The 22,838-nt window shown below is 38.6% G+C and overlaps 1 protein-coding gene across 1 annotated transcript; it reads right to left on the reverse strand.

Moving 5' to 3' along the window:
* Nucleotides 1-3,042: 3,042 nt before the first annotated feature.
* On the reverse strand, nucleotides 3,043-22,341 carry LOC139165315 (embryonic pepsinogen-like). Its single transcript, XM_070748512.1, has 9 exons — nucleotides 22,265-22,341; nucleotides 17,738-17,909; nucleotides 17,133-17,250; nucleotides 14,267-14,385; nucleotides 11,551-11,750; nucleotides 9,144-9,257; nucleotides 7,730-7,865; nucleotides 6,556-6,654; nucleotides 3,043-3,341 (listed from the first exon to the last, which is right to left on the reverse strand). Exons 1-9 carry the CDS (start codon nucleotides 22,339-22,341, stop codon nucleotides 3,204-3,206), a joined length of 1,173 nt encoding a protein of 390 aa, XP_070604613.1. The 3' UTR covers nucleotides 3,043-3,203.
* Between the last annotated feature and the right edge of the window lie 497 nt (nucleotides 22,342-22,838).

Raw genomic sequence — 22,838 nt, forward strand, 5'->3', positions numbered from 1 at the left:
CCTTATTTATTTTATTCCTAAACAATGATGCTGTGAGATACAACTGTGTGAGAAAATGTCAACTATCGAGTTTCATTGCTGAAGATATTGTTTGGATGGATCTGGATGGATCTCCCTATTCTGGGTTCAATACCTTAAGCCAGGGATGTCAAACTCAATTTCATTAAGGGCTGCATAACCTGGAGGTGGCAGTTGGGCGTGGCCAGCTTGACATCGCTCATCTCCATCCTTTGCTGTTTTCAGGGTGGGCCAGATCCAGCCTTTGACACATCTGCTTTAAGCAATACATTATATTGGCTCTCATATTAAATTCAATACTTCAAACATTCTGGAAATTCTGAGATTTAAACTCAACAAGCAGGAAGAGGGAGATTGTGATCCCCTTATATAGAGCGCTGGTGAGACCACATTTGGAGTACTGTGTTCAGTTCTGGAGACCTCACCTACAAAAAGATATTGACAAAATTGAACGGGTCCAAAGACGGGCTACAAGAATGGTGGAAGGTCTTAAGTATAAAACGTATCAGGAAAGACTGAATGAACTCAATCTGTATAGTCTGGAAGACAGAAGGAAAAGGGGGGACATGATCGAAACATTTAAATATGTTAAAGGGTTAAATAGGGTTCAGGAGGGAAGTGTTTTTAACAGGAAAGTGAACACAAGAACAAGGGGACACAATCTGAAGTTAGTTGGGGGAAAGATCAAAGGCAACATGAGAAAATATTATTTTACTGAAAGAGTAGTAGATCCTTGGAACAAACTTCCAGCAGACGTGGTTGGGAAATCCACAGTAACTGAATTTAAACATGCCTGGGATAAACATATATCCATCCTAAGATAAAATACAGGAAATAGTAAAAGGGCAGACTAGATGGACCAAGAGGTCTTTTTCTGCCGTCAGTCTTCTATGAATCTTTTTTCAAAGTGGTTCTTGATTTATGTCCATGGTTCAATTTTCTTTTTAATCCTGTTTTTTTAAATGTGTCTGTGTTTGTTTGTTTTGGTTATCTGTTCATTAATCCATTTAAAATATTTTATTTGTTACAATAAAGTGTTTTAAATGCATGAATTAGTTGAACTTAGCGAATGATTTTACTACCTGATTATTTCTTTCTTTATTGTTTACTTTATTCCCACCTAGTTTTGTAGAAAAATAAAGAAAAAATAAAATAAAGAAAAATAAAGAAGTATAAACTGCAACCTCATACTTGGATGGTTCTTGAGTCAGAGTTTCTTGCTTTTATTTTTCAAAAATATATCAGCTGGGGATGTTGCTAAACTTGGATCTTAGCTCTGGATCTTTTTTTTTCTGAGCTCTAAATTTTCCCTGATGTCCATAAAACTGTCCTCCTTCCTCTGCCCCATCCCCTGTCAGTTAATTATTATGCAGATAAAAGTTTAGATGAAGAAAGAACTTTCTCCTTTCACTTGGTGCAATCTCTCCTATGAATATCATTATCTATTTGCCTTGCTCAGAGGTCAGACATTCCTGCAATGAATGATTCCCACTAGCTATTCCCCAGCTTTTGGTAACTGGGGTAAGAGAAAGCCTCCACCAACAACATGAATTGACAGCCTTTCTTGAACTCTATGCAAACTGAAACCATCTCTATAGGCCCAGAAAATTCAGTGACGGGATCCCAAAAAAAATTACTGCCAGTTTTGTGGCCATGGTTTGGTGGGTGTGGCTTGGTGGGCATGGCAGGCAAAGGATGCTGTAAAATCTCTATTCCCTCCCCACTCCATTCCAGGGGAAGTTACCGCAAAATCCATATTTCCTTCCAATCAGCTGGGACTCTGGATGCAGAGAATACATGGGGACAGGGACAGTCAGAGGTGGCATTTACCCGTTCTCCAAACTACTCAAAATATCTGCTACCAGTTCTCCAGAACTTGTCAGAACCTCCTGAATCCTGCCTCTGATATGGCCAAGTAATACAGCTCTTATTTTTTGCCAAGTACATTCCTCACATTGGAATATTTGTCTTGTTATTAGCCTGCCAATGAGGCAGGCTGAGGTGTATTTTAATACAGTGTTTTCAATCGTTTGTGGGTTGAAAAATAATAAAAGTTGACTGTAAACTATCCCAAACAAACCAATTCCAGATAATATCACAGCTGCGTACAAAAAAAGGTCAGACCAACTTCCCCAAGTCTGGCTAGTCATACTTTCTACAGAATGATTGGTAATTCAGTTTCCCACACATAAATAACCCTGATGGGACAGAAAGAAACCAGAGATTTTGCTGATTGTTACCCTGAAGCTACCCTGGGTCAGCAGCAGGACTAATTGGATTGCTAAAGTGCTCTATGCTATGGGGCAAGGGTGAAATCCAGCAGGTTCTGACAGGTTCTGGAGAACCGGTAGTGGAAATTTTGAATAGTTCAGAGAACCAGCAAATACCACTTCTGGCTGACCCCAGAGTCTGGTGGGAATGGAGATTTTGCAATCTCCTTCCCCCAGGAGTGGGGAGGAAATGGGAATTTTGCAGTATCCTTCCCCTGCCATACCCACCAAGCCCCATCATGCCCAAGCTGCACCCACAGAATGGGTAGTTTAAAAAATTGGATTTCACCACTGCTGTGGGGCCAGTGCTTTTTAGACCAACATACTTTCCTCTCCACTCAAGGCACATTTCTCTAGAGGTCAGGAAGAACCATAAATACGCATTTATAAATATAAATAAGCATGTGCACATTTCCTACTTCCTGATTTATGCCTTGTGATCCTGAATTCTATATTTTTAAAATAGATGGCAATGCCTCACATATGGGCACTTAGTAAGTAAATGGTTGATGCCAAAGACCAGTCTCTTCTATGTAACAATCCTTTCAAAGACTCAATTGGTAGGTAGCTATGAGACCAATATAAAAGGATAATCTCTATCTGGAGATTGTTTTCTGTCGGTCTAGGATTTTAATATATTTTATCACAGCTCATGCAAGCTGACATGAATATGTGCAAAGAACACAGCTTTGGAACAAGATATTATTTATCTATTTATTTTTTGCAAGCAGTGGTAATCAGAAATACTTGAACAGTGCTATCATTTGCGAATTATCTTCTAATAGATCAGCTATTGTGTTTAAAAATACAGGACTAGAGTTAGTTCAATACATCGCTGAGAAATTAAAATACAGCTAGACATGTTGGTTAAACAGATACAGTATTCACTGTTGTAAAAAGCAAGGGGTTGTTTCCTTAGATTGCCTTTGCCAGCCCAACTCGATTGTTGCCTCTGTCAAAAATGCTGTAGTATTCTCTTATGAACACATCTCCTAGAATCCAGCTATCCCCACCACCAGGTTGGAAACCAGTTCCGCAATAGCCTGGTACAATCTATAGGGAAGGAAAACAACAACAAAAATTAAAAACAAAAAGATAAGCAAGTGAAAATATATAATACATAAATATATATATAGGTAAATAGAAACTAAATAAAATCAACGCCGGTGTATGGTCTACAGAGAGATTGTTAGTGAAGATGCTATCCAAAGGAAGACAAATCCAATTGTTCAAGTAAGAAAGCTTTTTAAAAGCTGTATGGAGATTCCAGATTTGTAAAATGCTTTCTGTGCTGCTTCACTGAGAAAAGAAATAAACTGTAATATTATCCTATCTTTGAACTGCCAGCAGAACAGGATGGTATTGAAACACTTTCTGCTAGTTTAGTAAAAATATTTATATGTGGACACTGTAATAGTGTTGTTTTGTATTGCTGTAGTTTTAATCCAAGAAGACATTAATAAGCTATTTGTGTTATTGAGAATTATTAATAAATGTATACTCTTGATATTAATTATACATTTTCAGGAGATAACACTGTTGAGAGATCAGTTAAAAACTTTACAGACTCATCCAAACAAATGAATATGCTTGGTTAGTGTAAATTTTGGCTTCATTCTTTGTGGCTTAGGACGTTGTGCAAATCACCTTATTCCATTTGTTTATAGTTCAGATATTATGTGAGTTCAAACATTGACTAATTCACCAAGCACACATATATAGAAACTATAAGGAGATTCAGGCTTGGGAATGGACTGTGGTTTCCACATATCCATTGAGCCCTGAAATAATATGATAGAGGAGATTCCTTAGCAGCCTATTTTTTCACAGGGTGATTGACTTGGTTCTGTGTTATCATTTTGGTGTATTGATTGCATAAAAGATACTCACTGATTTGTATCTCCCAGGCATAGATATTATAGACAAGTTTACTCAGATGTTTTGGGACAATGTCTAGAATTCTCAGACAACAGGGCTAAAATTAGGGCCCATACTATTCTAGAAGTTGGAATTATAATTCAGCATATTTGAAAAGTTGAAATGAATAAAATAGTATATTATCAGAGTTGTGGTTGGATCTCAGCCAGGTCCTTTGATAACAGACTTCGAGCCAGATGAACCGGGTCCATCTGGGCATGGTTGGCCTGTGTGGCTGTCAGAGGAGTCGGATAGTGAGGAGGAAGGAGAGATAGAGTGTGAGGGTCCTTCAGAGGCTATAGAACCCCCAACTGGGGCTTTGCCTGGGTCTGGTGAGGAAGAGGAAGTGAGGGACCCTATCCTGGACGCAAGAGTGAGAAGGATGCGGGGGAGGCAAGAGCAGTTACACAGACTCAGAAGGAGGACTTGAGTACAGCTGTGCGCAGTCTATAATTCCAGGGTGTATAAAAGGGGAGGAGACTGGGAGGTTCCCTTTGCAGAAAATCAATGTTTGACCCTTCGAAAGAAAAGAGCACGTTAAGAGTTTTTGCCTTCTGTACAAACATATCTTTTTGAGAGACCAATAAGAGCACACAGAGTTGGCCTCCTCCAGGTCCTGTTGACTAAGAATGCAGAGTGGCGGGGCCATGGGGGAGGGCCTTCTCTGTCACTGCCCAAGCTCTATGGAATCAACTCCCCTCTGATATCCATACTGCTCCCACCTTACTGGCCTTCTGTAAGGCCACGAAGACCTGGCTTTGCTGGCAGGCCTGGGGGCCAAGAATTGACATCCATCATGGCCAAATTGTATGAATGGTATGCATGTATGCTGATTTGATAGTTTAACTATGGGTTTTAATTAGGGCTTTATAGTTTTAGACTGTATATTTGACTTCTCTTTGTTGTGTTTGCATAGAAGTCAAATCAAATCAAATCAAATAAATAAATAAATAAATAAATAAACGAACGAACGAACGAACGAACGAACGAACGAATGAATAAAAAAATAAATAAGTAAATAAATAAGTAAATAAGTAAATAAGTAAATAAGTAAATAAGTAAGTAAGTAAATAAGTAAGTAAATAAATAAATTAACAGGACCTGGAGAAGGCTCTTATTGGTCTCTCAAAAAGATATGTTTGCCCTGAGTCTAGTGCAGAGATGCCAGGAATTGTATGAGATGACCAGGTTGAACCTGACCCCTGAAGTCCGCAAGCGATCTAAGCATAGCCCACCTTGAATGCCTCTTAATTTCTGCTCCTTTCCCTTGACCAGTACTAACTCAGATTTTGTAGATGGCTTAAAATTGCAATAAATCTTTCTACTCAGATTTATTTGAACTGCCTGAATCTCCTGATATCCCTGGCACTTGACAGGTATGCTAGGAAGCATTTTCCAAGCATATCAAATTTGGGCCTTTGTTTTACTGCTCTACTTGTAGTTTTCATTTTATCGTGGGAACCTAACTATTACGTGCTGGGATAGTTGCCATTGCAAAAAACCACATACTGTGGTCTTAAAAAGAAAAGTGAGATTTTGCAATTTTCTATGCAAAGAGGAACTGAGGGGGAAACAGCATTATTTTCTTCTACATTTTGCCTTTCCTGGAACAACTAAACAAACACTTGCGACACCTGATATCATGCTACAACTTTTGGATCAAAAAACACGTAACCTGCAGGACAAAATTACTAGAAGTCAAAAATGTCAATGTAATACAGTGCTTCTCAATTATTTTATATTATGCCTCCCCTAAGAGCTCTGCGATCTGGGCCCCAATGGAATTTTAGTGTTAATATTTATTATTTTACTTATTATAATCTGCAAACAAACTATTGGCTAGCGAAGGCTATTCTACCCACTTACCCACTTACATGGGAGTAAGTCATATTGAACAAAGAGGTGTCCACCGAGAACAAGAACCCATGGAGACGCCATGCCCTGATTGGCAGCCTTTTCTTGCGGGCTCGGAGCAATGTGCAACTGGGAAAATATTCCCTATCTGGGGGAATCAATCGAGAGGGACCTCGCATGTTTCCCAGGGTCACACGCTCCCTCTGGCATTGCTCTGCCCCCCCCCGGCTCCCCCCACTATTTGAGAAGCACTGATGTAATAGTGTCGGAATGCAGGTATGGTCGCTCTTCCAAAGAGCACCTTTATCCTTGAATTTGAGACCTACTTCAAAAGAGCATCTCCAGACCCAAATTGCATTACTAAGAATATTTCTAACAAAAGATTGCCTCCATCCTTCCATTTCCATCCCTTGCCTTAGACAGAGTTCTGCACTTCTAATCTGCATAGAAATAGTGGTAACCAAGCACTAGGTATAAATCCAAACCTATTATGTACCTGTTGAGTATATGCTGCTGGCGGCAATGGAAAGTGGATTCCGTTGATCACAAAAACAACATCAGGGAGCTTGCTGAGATCGCTGCAGTTGATTACAGACTAAACAAAACAAGGAAGAGTGTTCTTGAATTATTCTGACCACAACAAACAGTATTTTTTTAAAATTAGAAAAATGCAACCTTTTTGTTCCACATAGGAAATTTCAAGAACGTAAAATTGTTGTCTTAAGTGGTAATTCACTATTATGTTTATTAAGATTTATTTATTTATTTATCTATCTATCTATCTATCTATCTATCCATTCATTCATTCATTCATTCATTTATTTATTTATTTATTTGTTTGTTTATTTATTTATTTGATTTGTATGCCGCCCCTCTCCGTAGACTTGGGGCGGCTCACAACAACAATAAAACAATGCAAGACAAATCTAATAATTTAAAAACATTTTTTTAAAAAAAAAACATTATTAAAGCAGACATATACACAAACATACCATACATGAATTGTATAGGCCTGGGGGAGATGTCTCAAAGATGTCCGAAAGGTGCTTTTCTTTTTTGTTTTTCCTTGAAGACATTACACTTCTCATCCAAGAAGCTTCTTCAGTTCAGAACTGAAAACGCTTCTTAGATGAGAAATTAAACATCTTCAGGGGGGGGGGGGAATCCTTTTACCTTTTGAAAAAAAACACCTTCAGAACAATCATGACCTACATGATTGAAAATCTCCAGAAGTATTAAGTGTTATGCTTGAGGTCAACACCACCTTGCAAATCAAGATAGCTTCAGTTACTCTGATTACATGATAAATACAGAGTGTTTTTTTTAAAAAAAAAATCAGTCTCTTGGGAGATTTAACATTCTTTACTATTTTATTTTTTTAGATCCATAACCAGTGATCATCTCATAACCTTTATGAGTAAAACACAACTTTACCTTAATAGGACTATCAAATTTACATTTGAATTTTAATGAAATAAACATCTGCTGGAGTGGAAATCCACAATGCACACTGAGCACACTAATACAAATCAGATATCTACCAATCTATGTATTTCCATACCTAACCTCTCACTGCCTGGTATTGTATGGGCATCAGTCTGATAAAGATGAGTAGAAGAATCTTAATGAATGACAAATACAATGGCAGAGAATAAGGGGTTTAGTCTTACCTGCCCCTGTGTAGCACCAATGGCTGTTAGGATGCTAGATACGGCATTTGTTGGACCAGCCAGGAGGGAGGTACCTGTATCAACGATTGCTTGACAGCCATTATTGCAGGCAATCTTCTTACCATTCACTAAAACACTAAGAAACAGAAATTGTGTGATGGTGATACTAGAAATAAAAAAGGCTACCACTTATTAAAATATAATTAATATGTCCTTTAACAAGCTATTGTGAATATGGTTCTGTACTATATAATTAGTGAAGGCTAAACCGGGATATCTGTTTGAAACTGCAGAAAGCAGTTATAATAAATGTAACTGGGAACTCTTTAGAGTAGGGAACTTTGCTCTTCCAGTATGTAACATGCTATGTGTAATCAACATTTTCTTTCCAACATTTTATTTCTTTCCACAGATTGACTTATCTTCCTTTCTTTTCACTTCTTATTTCTTCAGATTATGAATCCTAAAAGTATTTTATAAAACTTTCAAAATGTCCAGTAATATGAAAGAATTTAATCTATAGTATATACACTGCTCAAAAAAATAAAGGGAACACTTAAACCACACAGTATAACTCCAAGTAAATCAAACTTCTGTGAAATCAAACTGTCCACTTAGGAAGCAACACTGATTGACAATCAATTTCACATGTTGTTGTGCACATTCAACTTTGTACAGAACAAAGTATTCAATGAGAATATTTCATCCATTCAAATCTAGGATGTGTTCTTTGAGTGTTCCCTTTATTTATTTATTTTGAGCAGTATACAGCCATGCCTCGTCTTACAAATGCCTCGTCATACAAACTTTTCGAGATACAAACCTGGGGTTTAAGATTTTTTTGCCTCTTCTTACAAACTATTTTCAACTTACAAACCCACCACCACCACTGCGATGCCCCGCCTCCGGACTTCCGTTGCCAGCGAAGCACCCGTTTTTCCCCTCCCAGCGAGGGGAGTCTCAGTGGAATCGCAGCATCGCAAAAACACAGAGGTCCGGAGGTGGGGTTTCGAGGACTTTGGTGTTTTTCCGATGCTGCGATTTCACTGATGCTCCCTTCGCTGGCAAACCCCACCTCCAGACTTCCGTTGCCAGCAAAGCACTCGTTTTTGCGATGCTGGGATTCCCCTGCAGCATAGCAAAAACACAGAAGTCCAGAGGTGGGGTTTCCCATGGAGGGGAGGCTCAGGGGAATCCCAGCAGTGCAAAAACGGGCACTTCGGCTGGCAAAAAGGGTGAATTTTGGGCTTGCATGCATTAATAGCTTTTCCATTGATTCCTATGGGAAACATTGTTTCGTCTTACAAACTTTTCACCTTAAGAACCTTGTCCCGGAACCAATTAAGTTTGTAAGACAAGGTATCACTTATTGTTTATAATCTAAATATTAGTACTTATAGCAAATCCTGCTTACCTGTCCATCGTAATCTGCCAGTATGATTGTTGACTCACAGGGATCCAGTTAATAGGGCCAGTATAATGAGAATGATCTATTCCACCAAAAGTGATCATGCTCCCAGTTGCTTTTCTGAAACATATATATGAAGTTGTCAACCCATTTGATGCACATTAAGTTTTCAGCTAAAACGGTGACTTTTCAAAAACCACCTTTATCGTTACAAAGTGCCAGAAGCTGTTCATATCATGCTTTTTAAAAACATTAAATAATAATTGCTATTCTCCTTTGTCCTAGATATTTTTTAAAGAGTCCTCATCCTCACATGCAACAAAAGAAAACAAAAGGAGCTGCTTGTCCTTTCCCGCTCTACCATTCAAAACTTGTCTTCACTTTGGGCATATTTGTCCAGTCACATGTGGAAAAAATTCTGAGTGGCTGAATTGCAAAGCTACCAAGCAAGGAACCAGGTAGAAGTGCTCAAGTCCAGGACCAGAGTAGAAGATCTCCCCATTAATGAAACAGTCTGTTCATATGCTCCGTGGAGTTCCAGCTTTTTAAAGAATCGCAAAAGAAAATGACAATTTCAACACAACCATAGCTGGCCCAGAAATCCATTGGCTCAGCTCCCTACTACTGCTGACAGAGTGGAGTCAGAGAGATCCCATGCCCCTTTAAACCTAATGCAAAATCATGAAGAGAACTTGCCATTAAAACTTCCAAAAGTGCTTTTCTAAAGATAATTGGACTTTCTTGGGGGAAGGGGGGGGGTGTTTCCTTGAACAGTTTCACTTCTCATTCAAAAAGCTTGGACAGTTCTGTGTTAGCAAAAACTTCAGAAGAGAAGGATTTAGGGGTAGTGATATCTGACAGTCTCAAAATGGGTGAGCAGTGTGGTCGGGCGGTAGGGAAAGCAAGTAGGATGCTTGGCTGCATAGGTAGAGGTATAACAAGCAGGAAGAGGGAGATTGTGATCCCCTTATATAGAGCGCTGGTGAGACCACATTTGGAGTACTGTGTTCAGTTCTGGAGACCTCACCTACAAAAAGATATTGACAAAATTGAACGGGTCCAAAGTCGGGCTACAAGAATGGTGGAAGGTCTTAAGCATAAAACGTATCAGGAAAGACTTAATGAACTCAATCTGTATAGTCTGGAGGACAGAAGGGAAAGGGGGGACATGATCGAAACATTTAAATATGTTAAAGGGTTAAATAAGGTTCAGGAGGGAAGTGTTTTTAATAGGAAAGTGAACACAAGAACAAGGGGACACAATCTGAAGTTAGTTGGGGGAAAGATCAAAAGCAACATGAGAAAATGTTATTTTACTGAAAGAGTAGTAGATCCTTGGATCAAACTTCCAGCAGACGTGGTTGGTAAATCCACAGTAAATGAATTTAAACATGCCTGGGATAAACATAGATCCATCCTAAGACAAAATACAGGAAATAGTATAAGGGCAGACTAGATGGACCATGAGGTCTTTTTCTGCCGTCAGTCTTCTATGTTTCTATGTTTCTGACTGAAGAAACGTTTTGGATGAGAAGCAATAGCATAGCACTTAGACTTATGTACCGCTTCACAGTTCTTTATAGCCCTCTCTAAGTGGTTTATAGAGTCAGATTATTATTATTATTTATTACATTTGTATGCCCACAATCAACCGAGTCCTCATTTTTGTGACCTCAGAAGGATGGAAGGCTGAGTCAACCTTGACTTGGTCAGAATCAAACTGCTGGCAATTGGCAGTTTGCAAAATTAGCCTGCAATACTGCATTCCAACCACTGCACCCCAGGGCTCTAGGAATCAAAGCATGAGCTGGGGTGGCACAGCAGGTAGAGTGCTATACTGCAGGCCACTGAAGCTGACTGTAGATCTGTAGGTCAGCGGTTCAAATCTCATCACCGGCTCAAGGCTGACTCATCCTTCCATCCTTCCAAGGTGGGTAAAATGAGGACCCGGATTGTGGGGGCAATATGCTGGCTCTGTTAAAAAGTGCAATTGCTAACATGTTGTAAGCCGTGCTGAGTCTAAGGAGAAGGGCGGCTTAAAAAAAATCAAATAAATAAATAAATAAAATGTTCAAATGGAAAAAAACAATAAAATTCAGTTGCCTTTTGGGATAACTATGACCAGGATGATTGAGAATCTCCATAGACATTTTTCTGTGAGAAGGTTAGTCTTTACACAAATGCAAGCTTAGAAGAACAACAGTTGTCTTAGTCTTTGCAGTTTAACTATTTTAGAGTTATAACCCACGGTCACTTGAATAATGCATCCCAATAATACAAATAATACAGATCATTACCCAATAATAATATCTGTATTATACAGGTGACATGATTGGGCTACCAAAGAAATCTATTCCATGGTGCATTTTCCTTCTACCACTAACAACAACTGGTAGATCAAAAGGTTATTTACCGGCTGAGATAAACAGAAAACAAGTTTTGTTGCACTAAACCTTCTTTCATCATATTATCAAAGACAGGGGTGGCTTGATCAACTGCAATTGAGGGATAGGCTAAGCCCAGGATGCCATCAAATTGTGCATAAGTGAAAACGTTTCCTGGCTCTACTGTGCTCAAACCAAAAGGTTGGTTGGTATCAATATAGCTGGACACCTAGAAGAGAAACAAAGCATTCCTTTATTTAGTAACCTGGTGAACCCCAGAGCAGACTTTTAATACTATGAGTGATGGCCATTCTCATAAGCCTACGCTCACATTCTTCAGAACACAATTAAATTAATAAATATCACAGCTTCAAGACAATAACTGAGTCAGCCGGGGCCTTTTACTAATTAATTAAAATTACTCAAGTGGCTGAGTCTACCCCAAACCAGTAACAACTCTATTTCATTTTGCTCTCAGGCTCCAAAGTGAATGTGCAGCTACTGGCATCATGCACAGAACTTAGTGTGAGCTGCTCTCTGTATGTCATTTCTGACATTTTCCCCCTCCTTCACAGAAATGAGCATAAGAGTTGACCTTGCTACTGGGATGTTGATGAGATGAGTGGTATCAATAAGGACAAGTCAGTGGTACCCGATCCCCTTAAAAAAGGCAGGAGCTTTGATGGTTGTGACTGTCATCTGATTTTTTAAATAACTACCCATAACAACTTGCCTTGCTATCTCTAATATAATAATAATAATAATAATAATAATAATAATAATAATAATAATAATAATAATAGGAGGAGGAGGAGAACAACAGCAGCAGCAACAACAACAACAACAACAACAACAACAACAACAGAATTGGAAGTGACTTTGGAGGTCTTCTAGTCCAACCCCTGCTTAGGCAGGAAACCCTACACTACTTCAGACAGATGGTTATCCAACATCATCTTAAAAACTTCCAGTGTTGGAGCATTCACAACTTCTGGAGGAAAGCTGTTCCCCTGATTAATTGCTCTAACTGTCAGGAAATTTCTCCTTAGTTCTAAGCTACTTATCTCCTTGTTCAGTTTCCACCCATTGCCTCTTGTTCTACCCTCAGGTGCTTTGGAGAATAGGTTGACTCCTTCTTCTTTGTGGCAACCCCTGAGATATTAGAAAAATGCTATCATGTCTCCCCTCATCCTTCTTTTCATTAAACCAGACATAACCTGTTCCTGCAACCGTTCTTCATATGTTTTAGCCTCCAGTCCCCTAATCGTCTTTGTTGCTCTTCTCTGCACTCTTTCTAGAGTCTCAACATCCTTTTTGCAACATGACGATCAAAACTTATGTTTTATATGTTCAGGTACTATAGCCTAACATGGGAGGTTGAATTCTCAAGCCATACAGACTCTAGATATACAACTTTTAAAAAATAATTTAAAAAGAGAACCAATAAAAAGCATAAACTATGTACATCTAGAGAAAACAATCCCTTGGACAAATGTAATTCTACAGGGTTAAATATCCACCCTATACCAAGGTCAAGGAACAGTTAGAATTTCAGAGATTTCTTGAATATCATGAAGGTAAGAGTTATATAAATCTCTGCAAAAATGCTAAAAAAGGTGCCTTTCCTAGACACCACCAAATAACTACCACCAGATGATCCTGTTTAATCAAGAACTCATTTCCCTTTTTTTTTTCAAGGATTCCACCAATATTCACTTTTAAAAGTATATAGATAAAGTTTTCCTTAATATTCCAGCCTACATACACATAACATCACAAACTCTTACTAGGGTCAATATGCTCATATTGAGGATCAAAGCATCTGTTTAGGGATGTTTTTTTTTAATTGTTTCCTTTATACATCCCAAATTCTATTTAATCAAGAATGAATTTTCTCAAATTGCAACCCATAGAAAGCAGAGAGGGAGGGAGAGCAGAAAATGTCTATGCGTAGAGTGAGTGGGGTGACTGGAGAGAAAAGCTAGAGAAGTTCTTGGTAAATTGAGAAAGAAGAAAGATCCAACAGTAGCTTTCCTGGAAAAAGAGAAATAAAGACCCCAAAGGATGAGAATTCTACCCAAGACCAAGTCAGGGAGAACGGAATTGCCAGTCACTGCTAAAGCCCTGGTTTTGTGGAAGACCTACTGCTTCCCCAGTGGAGAAGCAGTAGATCTTCAGTTGAGCAGATCCAGGACAAAGTCAAGCAGTCCTGAACATAGTACAGGAAATTTCCAACCCATTCTTTTCTTTTCTCTCTCTTTCCTTGGTCAAGCCCAGAAATGGGAGAGGATATTGGGTAAAAGGAGAAGGCAAACAAAGACACCCATGGCCACTCTTTAGGGGAGATGTAAAGCATAAAAACTTCCTAAACAAATAACATAAATAAATCAGCTAGCAAAAGCGCTGGAAAGAAACATATTCTCTGGGAGGCAGACTTAGGAAGAAAACTGAAAACCAGGACTGAGTTGTAAATGCTTGTTGTTAAACAAATAAATAGTAAAAAGGCATAAAACTTCCACTGATTTTTTGCATTAATTGCTGCCAACCTTCCTTATTATCCGTTCAAAAAGAACCTTTTTATACTATTGATATTGTATTAGAACCCCAGGAGAAAGAGAAGAGAATTGGGAATGTCTTGTTTTAACTCACAAAATTGCTATGAACCACACCATTATTGAAAATAGACTTTATCAGCCATTTACTATCTGCTCATCTTTTAGGTACCCATAGAATGCATGGTTTTACCTTCACTGTGTCATATCCTAACATGCCTGCCATGTTTCCTGTGCCGTACCAAATGGCAAGAGTCTGTTTTGTGCTCTTGAAAGTAGAAGAAAGGCTTGGGTTAAATCGTCGATGTTTTGCTAAATGTAAAAAAAAACAGTCATTCATTAATATTAATTAAAACAGCTTTTAATCAATGGTGGGTATCAAGCTCAGCACAATATACATTTCTTCCTGAGGAAAAATATTGCAACATTTTGCAGTGCAGAGCATTTGAAATATTTTATTATTAGCCGATTAAAAAGAAAAGCCCCATAAAAAGTTAATAAAACTAGTGGATAGAATTATTTACTGGAGGACTATCACTTAATATAAAAATAATGTTATTTCTGGAGAATAGGATCTGTTACTATTTGCATCAGTCTTCAAAGAAGGAAATTGATTTTAACACGATCATTTTGAAACCTTTTCCTGAAAATTATCCTGGGCTTTTACAAACTTAAATTTATTTGTGCAGTCTTCCTAAAATCAAATCCTGTGGAACATATTCCTTAGAACAGGGGTGTCAAATTCAAGGCCCAGAAGCCGGATCCAGCCCACAGGGTATTTAGATCTGGTCCACAAGGCCATTCTGGAAACAGAGAAGGACTGGTCAGCGGTGCTTCTAGGCTCCCGAGCTCCGTTTTTAGTTGCCATAGCCTCCTGCAACCCTGTGCCAATGAAAATGGAGCCCAGGAGGGCTATGTGAATTTTCACTGGCAGAGAGTTGCAGGAGGCTGTGCAAACCAAAAATGGAGCTTGGGAGCCTGTTTTCGCTGGCAGAGCACACAGGCCACCACAGGCACCCCCAACACGAGTGACATCAAGCTGGCCACGCCTCCCTGGGCCCCTGGAGGTCAAACATAACCCCGATGTGAAATTGAGTTTGACACCCCTGCCTTAGAAAATTGCAATCAGCTACTCAAATGCCACACATGCTTATTATTAGAAGCCAAATCTTCTTGCGCTCAATGGGCCTTATTCCTAAAATCCCACTGCCAAACTCTCCTGGTTTTTATTTAAAGTTCTTGGGATGTTGTTCTCAGAACCAAAATGTTCCCGGTTTGCTTGTCCCAGTCAGTCGTCGAAGAGCCAGTCGCAAAGGCAGCGCGAGGTTCTGCCTACCCATCTGGATGCTCCATTGGGCAGAATGCTTTGCCCATGCACAGAGGGTAAAAGAACCCAAATGGCGGCATCTGGGTGGGTAGGTGGAGCCTCATGCTGTCTTCGCGACCGGCTCTCCGACAACGGACAATGGAGTGAACCAGGAGCCTTTCACCCCTGGCTGTTCTCTACCATTCTAAATCTTTTTGAATCTTGGATGTATAGAGTTTGAACTGCCCAGCCAATCAGTATCTGCCCTTTGTGGGCAGTAGCCTTGAATAGGCAAAGCAACCAGCACTAAGGTGTTGACTAGAAATCAACTGCTTTGGAGAGTCCTTGGAGCTCTCTTAGTTTGGCTGTTTTCTTGCAAATGCCCTGCAGCGCTAGCACTGAAGATGTTATCTAGCCAGGTAACAGAATGTCTTCAAGAAAACAATCAAGTTTCGAGAGCATCAAGAAGTCCACAGTTGAATATGCAACTGTATATACAACCATATACAACAATATTCAACTGAATATAAATAGTTGTATATATTCCATTGGTATCAACTGCCAATTTACCCTGGCCACTTCTTGCCTAGCCCTGTATCCTTCCACCAATCTTTAAAAACATAAAATAAAATAAAATAAGCATATTTCTATGAGTTTGTCACAATAGCATGCTAATGGATCTTATTTTGTCCCTTTAATGTATTGTTTGGTCCGCTTTTCAAGCCACCACAGTGCTAAACTGCACTGAAAGAAGAGGAGTGAAGCAGACAAAAGGTCCTCTCCATAGAAACACAGAAGGGCCATCTTGGTCAAGTACTTTTCCCTCTGTGCTGCAAAATGAGTTTTTCTCATTTGTAAGAAAGCCGGCTGTGTATTCTGCTACAGTAGCATGCCTTCAGGATCGCTGGGTGAGATTTCAGGGAGCAGGGCATCTCATGCCATTGTCAGATCTGCATCCCTGTTTAAAGAAGTTCTTCATTAAGTAGAGCAATGGCTTCGGGCAATTTTTTTTTCATCTTACATGATTTTCTAGCTATGATATAGTGAAACTGCCTCTTTTATAGCTATCACTCAGAGGTGGTTTCTGACTTACCTCCCTGCCAGTTCTCTTCCTCCCATGCTGCAAAAGCGCCAAGCAAAAAGCAGCTTCTACACATGCACAGAAGTGAAAAACAAGATGGCGCCTCCTACGGCGCAGCCTAGAGAACTGGTTTGGGAGTGAAGTGAAAAACAAGATGGTGCTTCCTACGGCACAGCCTAGAGAACTGGTTTGGGAGTGAAGTGAAAAACAAGATGGCGCCTCCTACGGCACAGCCTAGAGAACTGGTTTGGGAGTGAAGTGAAAAACAAGATGGTGCTTCCTACGGCACAGCCTAGAGAACTGGTTTGGGAGTGAAGTGAAAAACAAGATGGCGCCTCCTACGGCGCAGCCTAGAGAACTGGTTTGGGAGTGAAGTGAAAAACAAGATGGCGCCTCCTACGGCACAGCCTAGAGAACTGGTTTGGGAGTGAAGTGAAAAACAAGATGGTGCTTCCTACGGCGCTGCCTAGAGAGCTGGCTCAGGAGTGTGGCCAGCTGGCAATCACTGCCGGTTCAGTCATTGGGGGAAATTCCCTCTACTGATTCTATAGAACCGTTCCAAACTGGCAAGAACCCACTTCTGCTACCACTGCTATCCAGTAAATGTAATACGATTTAGTATACAGTATTCATGAATCCATTTGATCAAGTTTGATGAAAACAGTTACTTACTACATGCTTGACTTTTGCAGGAAACAGATGGCACCCAGAGATTTGATGATCCAGTGTCGAATATAACAGTGAATTCCTGCGGTGGTGTTCCAATGTAGATTGTTCCATAGTACTGGCTCTGTTAATTCATAAATAATAAATCTATGTTGGAAGATCTTTTTGACAATGTTTTAATATTGAGGCATGAAATAAACACCATAAACTTACGTGTTTATGTAAATATAAAGCAAGGGAGAAAACATCTCCAGAAGGGAATAATACAACAAGGTAGGATTTACACAAATAGAAATCAAATGAATTAACAGAGTATATAATTATGTAGCTAAAAGGGTGCGCCATCCTTTTTAGCTACATAAATAAGTGTAATCGAGCCAGCATTGTTTCACTTGCACTTTGATATCTACAATAGCTAAAATAATTTACGGTACATTTGTTCACATATCAGTTCTCACAGGAAATTAATAACATGCATTTGGGAAAAGGTTTCCATGTTAAAATATACTATCTAGAGCTCCAAGCTAGAGAGCATTAAGGACTCCACAGTTCGACCCTGAGCTACATGTATTCTCTCCTATTGGCAAATCAAAAGAAAACCAGCAACTTACATCTAAGTAGTTCATGAGTGGCTCATCAGCCAGCTGACCAGGATTGAAAACAGCTGGAGAATATTTGGTGTACTTGGTACTAATGTCATAATGATGTTCCCTTAGAAGATTTCCCAGCAAATTTTTCTGCCTAAGAACATCTCTAAGTTTCTCTCCTTTCCAGATGGGAACCCTGGCAAACAAGAACAAGATAGATAGATGCTATGTTGTGGTTTCTCTTCTATACATGTGTTCCTTTTAATGGGGGGAAAAAGTTGTTATCCTGTTCCACATTGTCATCCACCATATATCTAAATTAAGTAAAAACATTTATGGATTTCAATCAAATATCATGGGTTTTCTCCTTCAGCAGCAAAAATATCAATACAGCCCATGTTCATGACCATAATAAAACATACATCCAAAAGAGTTGCCCAAATGAAAGAGATGATACGACTGCCCAAAGAAAATGCTAGAGGTTAATTTATTCCATCTTTAAACTTTAAAAGCATTAGTTGACATTTTTAACTGGTTTATAGATCAGGAGTCCCCAAACTTGGCAACTTTAAGACTTGGGGACTTCAGCTCTCAGAATTCTGGGACTTGAAATCCACAAGTCTTAAAATTGCCAAGTTTGAAGACCTCTGTTCTAGATGTTTAATATCTGATTTAAGTAATATTTAAGATGACTTTTACATATTAGTAAAACCAAAAGAGTATAATAATGCCTTTAACATTGGCTCAATCAGCTTTCTCTTTGCATTGTATTGCATTACAACAGCAATGTAATTTTAAATCTGAATATATCATTCAGTTTATCTCCCCTGTATTGCCAGAATAGAAAGTTCATGAACAAATCAAGTAAACAAGCAAACAATTGCAGCTGTCAGTAATGAAAATATTAGTAGTAAAATGAGGACTGACTGAACCAAACATTCAGAAAATGCCACAAGGGCGAAGAGAATCGCTAGGCACTTCATGCTGCTCCTTCCACCAAAATTCTCCAGTTGTGCTGGTACCTGCTCTACATTCCTGCTGCTATTTTATAGCTACTGGAGTAGTACCCACCTTCATTTGAATAACAGGTTATCATAATTCAACAAAGAAACTCTAATCTCTGGTTACCTATTCACTTTGCTATGAAGTGAAAACTTTTTCAGGATCTACAATATGTATCATTTGCTGTAGTTGATTACATTGCTAATCATTCTGTTTCAGAGTAGTTTGTGACTTGGTTATATAGGACTAAGCAGCTGCCTATCACAATATACCAAACTATTCATTTCAAATAACATTACTGAAATCCTCAACAAAGTGGAGATGCTGTGGAAGAGTTTTTTTAAGATTGGGGTACCATTCTGTATCTTAGATGCTTTATCCTTGTCACCATCTTTTTGGAATCATTTTTGTTGCCTTTAACATTACTTTCCCTGACTAAACATGAAGCACATGAAACCATATTAAAAGCATAGATAGATAGATAGATAGATAGATAGATAGATAGATAGATAGATAGATAGATAGATAGATAGATAGATAGATAGATAGATAGATGTAGTAGTAGTAGTAGTAGTAGTAGTAGTAGTAGTAGTAGTAGTAGAAGAAGAAGAAGAGTTGGAAGAGACCTTGGAGGTCTTATAGTACAACCCCCTGCTTAGGCAGGAAACCCTACACTACTTCAGACAGATGGTTGTCCAACATCTTCTTAAATTATAAAACCCAGCAGAAAATAACAGTTGGACTCAATTTGTAATCTGATAAATTGGAATTTGATTTGTTGCTGCCAGATATGAAGAAGAAAATCTTGTCTGACTATTATAGCCTTGGCAGCAAAGATTAAAAAGGACACCAGTACAAGAAATTCAGACATAATGGAAATGATGTGTGATGGACTGTATTCGCTTGGCAAGATGGCTGCTGTGTTTTCAGAAAGGCTTTTGAACAATGGATGCTGCAGATATATTTGTATCAGAGACTGCAGTAATAGTCCTTGCGAATGAGATGGAATTGTGGGAAGATCCTTAGTTAATGGCATTATTAGTAAGAGTAATCTAAGGAATGGTTTTGTTGTTGAGAGTCAAACAAGGATATTTCATCCTGGATGGATAAGAGATAATAACTGGGGTGATTTGTGGCAGATAAGAAACCATTGTAGACTATCTATAAGTTAATTTATCTTTTCTTTTATGTACAATGAGAGCATATGCATCAAGACAAATTTCTTGTGTGTCCAATCACACTTGGCCAAATCTCTTGCTCACTTTAACTGGATTGAAGTCTGTTCACTGGGCATTGAAGTCTTATGTTTTCATAAATGTCAAAAGGCTATGAAGAAAATAAATGTGTCAGGCAGGGCTGAAGGAAAATGTAAGTTCCACGTGACCTTGTACATTTTTCCAGTTCTTATAGTTCCAAGACAAATGTTCCACTTTTATCTGAAGTCCTTGGCACATATCTTTTAAGCATAACTGATTAGGAAAGTTGAGATAATATTAATATATCAATATTTAGTACTAATTAAATATATTTAATACTAATGTTAGTTCAATGTTAAGACATACCAGAACCTCTTTACAGGCCCCACTAGCAGTATTATCGTGTTGCTGATATACTTCTGGAAGTAAAAGCTTTATCATGACATCCTTTTATTTTTGTATCCCTGACAATAAAAATTAGAGTAATAGAATCTTCAGAGTTGCATTGTAAACTCTCTCAAATAGTCTTTTACAGTTTCTTAATGCTTTTGATTGTTGAAAACCACACATGAACCATATTGCTTTTATTTACTGGTCCCAGTAATATAATCTTGGTTAGGTTTGCTTGTTACAACATGTTTCTTTACCTATTCCATAGCTCAAGGCACAAAGAGTTGATGTATCCATGATTTTGTCTGTCATGTGCACCTCTATAAGTGTCTGGTTCAATTCTGCAACCCAACAAGACAGACACAGACTTCAGAGGATAATCAGAATTGCAGAAAAAATTATTACTGCCAACCTGCCTTTCATTGAGGACCTGTATACTGCACCAGTCAAAAAGAGGGCTGTGAAAATATTTACTGACCCCTCGCATCCTGGACATAAATTGTTTCAACTTCTACCCTCAAAACGGTGCTATAGAGCACTGCACACCAAGACAGCTAGACACAAGAACAGGGTTTTTTCCTGAACATCATCACTCTACTAAACGAATAATTCCCTCATCACTATCAAACTATTCACTAAGGCTGCATTACTATTACTATTAGTCTTCTCATGATTCCTATCACCCATATCCTCCCAATTGTGACTGTATGACTGTAACTAGTCGTTTGTATCGTAAGATTTATATTAATATTGTTTCCTGATTGCTTATTTGTAGCCTATGACAATCATTAAGTGTTGTACCTCATGATTCTTGACAAACTGAGTACACTGAGAGCATATGCACCAAAGACAAATTCCTTGTGTGTCCAATTACACATGGCCAATAAAGATTTCTATTCTGCTCTGTTCTGTGTCTGTTCTGTGTCTATTTTGTTCTGTTCTGTGTCTGTTCTGTTCTGTTCTATGTCTGTTCTGTTCTATTCTATTCACATTTCCCTGCTTCTTGCTTCTCAACTAAACATTTCTTTGAAACAATATTTTTGGACCAATTCAACAAACTTCTAGATGAAATTTCTGGTTACCAAAATAAAAAAGATGCTGTTATCTCTGTGTTTTTTACTGAGTATTTTTATATATTATCTGGTTATAACTAATAGAACAAACCAAAGATTATTAATTCACTATTTTAAGTGAGAGTTAATGCAAAACAAAGGGACCAGATTAACCTATTTGGAGTCATGGGAATGGAATTCAAAAATTGCATCCAACAATAGCATCTCAGAGCATCTTCATTGATGACTTTCTATTTTTTTTTTTCTTTTGGGAGTTTGTGAAATCTGGGTATGGTATGGGAAAAATATAGGAAATCAGAATATACCAACAATGTTCTCTAAGCTCTGTACTGTATAAAATATATCAAAAGTACGTTGCGTGCATTTTGGGGAGTCTTGTTGGAGTATATGTTTGAAGAGAAATATTCCCATCAATATATCTCTGTTTGTGAGAAATGTTGTAAATTATACTTTTGTTAGTTTGTCCATACTTTTTCAGACAAGGGATGCCATTGTTACATTGCAGTAGTTATACAACGAGCCTCCAGGGGGCAGTGGAGGCAATTTTTGCCCTCCCCAGGCATTGAATTATGGATGTGGGCACTCATGCAGGTGCGACACTTTTGGCAACCGAAGGAAAAAAGGCTCACCATCACTAGCTTAGGACATGCTGCCTTCTAAGCAAAAATTGGAAAAAGGGAGAGAGAGAAAGGAAAGGAGAGTAAACGTAGCAGGAATGAAAAATAAAAAAAACTGGAGAAGAAGGTGGAGGAAATACTTGGAGGCTGAAGTGAAGCATGTAGGGCAAGTGTTTGTTCCAATTCAGGGACAGAACAATTCAGAGGTGGCTTTCGTGGGAGAAAGAAAGAAAAGACCAGAAGGAAGAGCTCAGTTGGGAAACAGGTACATACTGTAACTGGCTGCAAGTGGCGACTTCACTCAAGAACCAGAAAGGATAGTGCGAAATGACTGTTGTTAGGTAAGCCATCATCTACGAGGAAGGACTGAGCAGAAGACTCTGAGAAAAGTTCTTCCCCAGTTGCAGAAATGGAAAATGTTTTAACTGAGCTGAAAATAGTCAAGACATACTGAACACTTTTTAGTCATCCAGTTTGTTCTATTTCTTTCCTTTCACTCTGTCTCTTGGAAGGACAGAGTTGGAGAGAAAGGGGGAGGAAGCAGGAGAGATAGAGGGGAGTAATTGCTGAGAGGGAGACTTGGGATCAAGTCTGAGACTGTCATCAGGATCATTTGTTTGTTTGTTTATCAAACATATGTAGATAGTAGTTTGTATAAACATAAGTAAAAAGTAATGATAGAAGAGGACAATAGGACCGTAGAACAGGGATGGTAGGCACAATGGTGTGCTTGTGCACGCCCCTTTTAAAGATTTTTTAAAGAAAGATTTTAAAGAAAGATTTTAAAGAAAGATTTTAAAGAAAGATTTTAAAGAGATTTGAAAGAAAGATTTTAAAGAAAGATTTG

Source organism: Erythrolamprus reginae, chromosome 3 (genome assembly GCF_031021105.1).
Source record: "Erythrolamprus reginae isolate rEryReg1 chromosome 3, rEryReg1.hap1, whole genome shotgun sequence".
Lineage (NCBI taxonomy): Eukaryota > Metazoa > Chordata > Lepidosauria > Squamata > Dipsadidae > Erythrolamprus > Erythrolamprus reginae.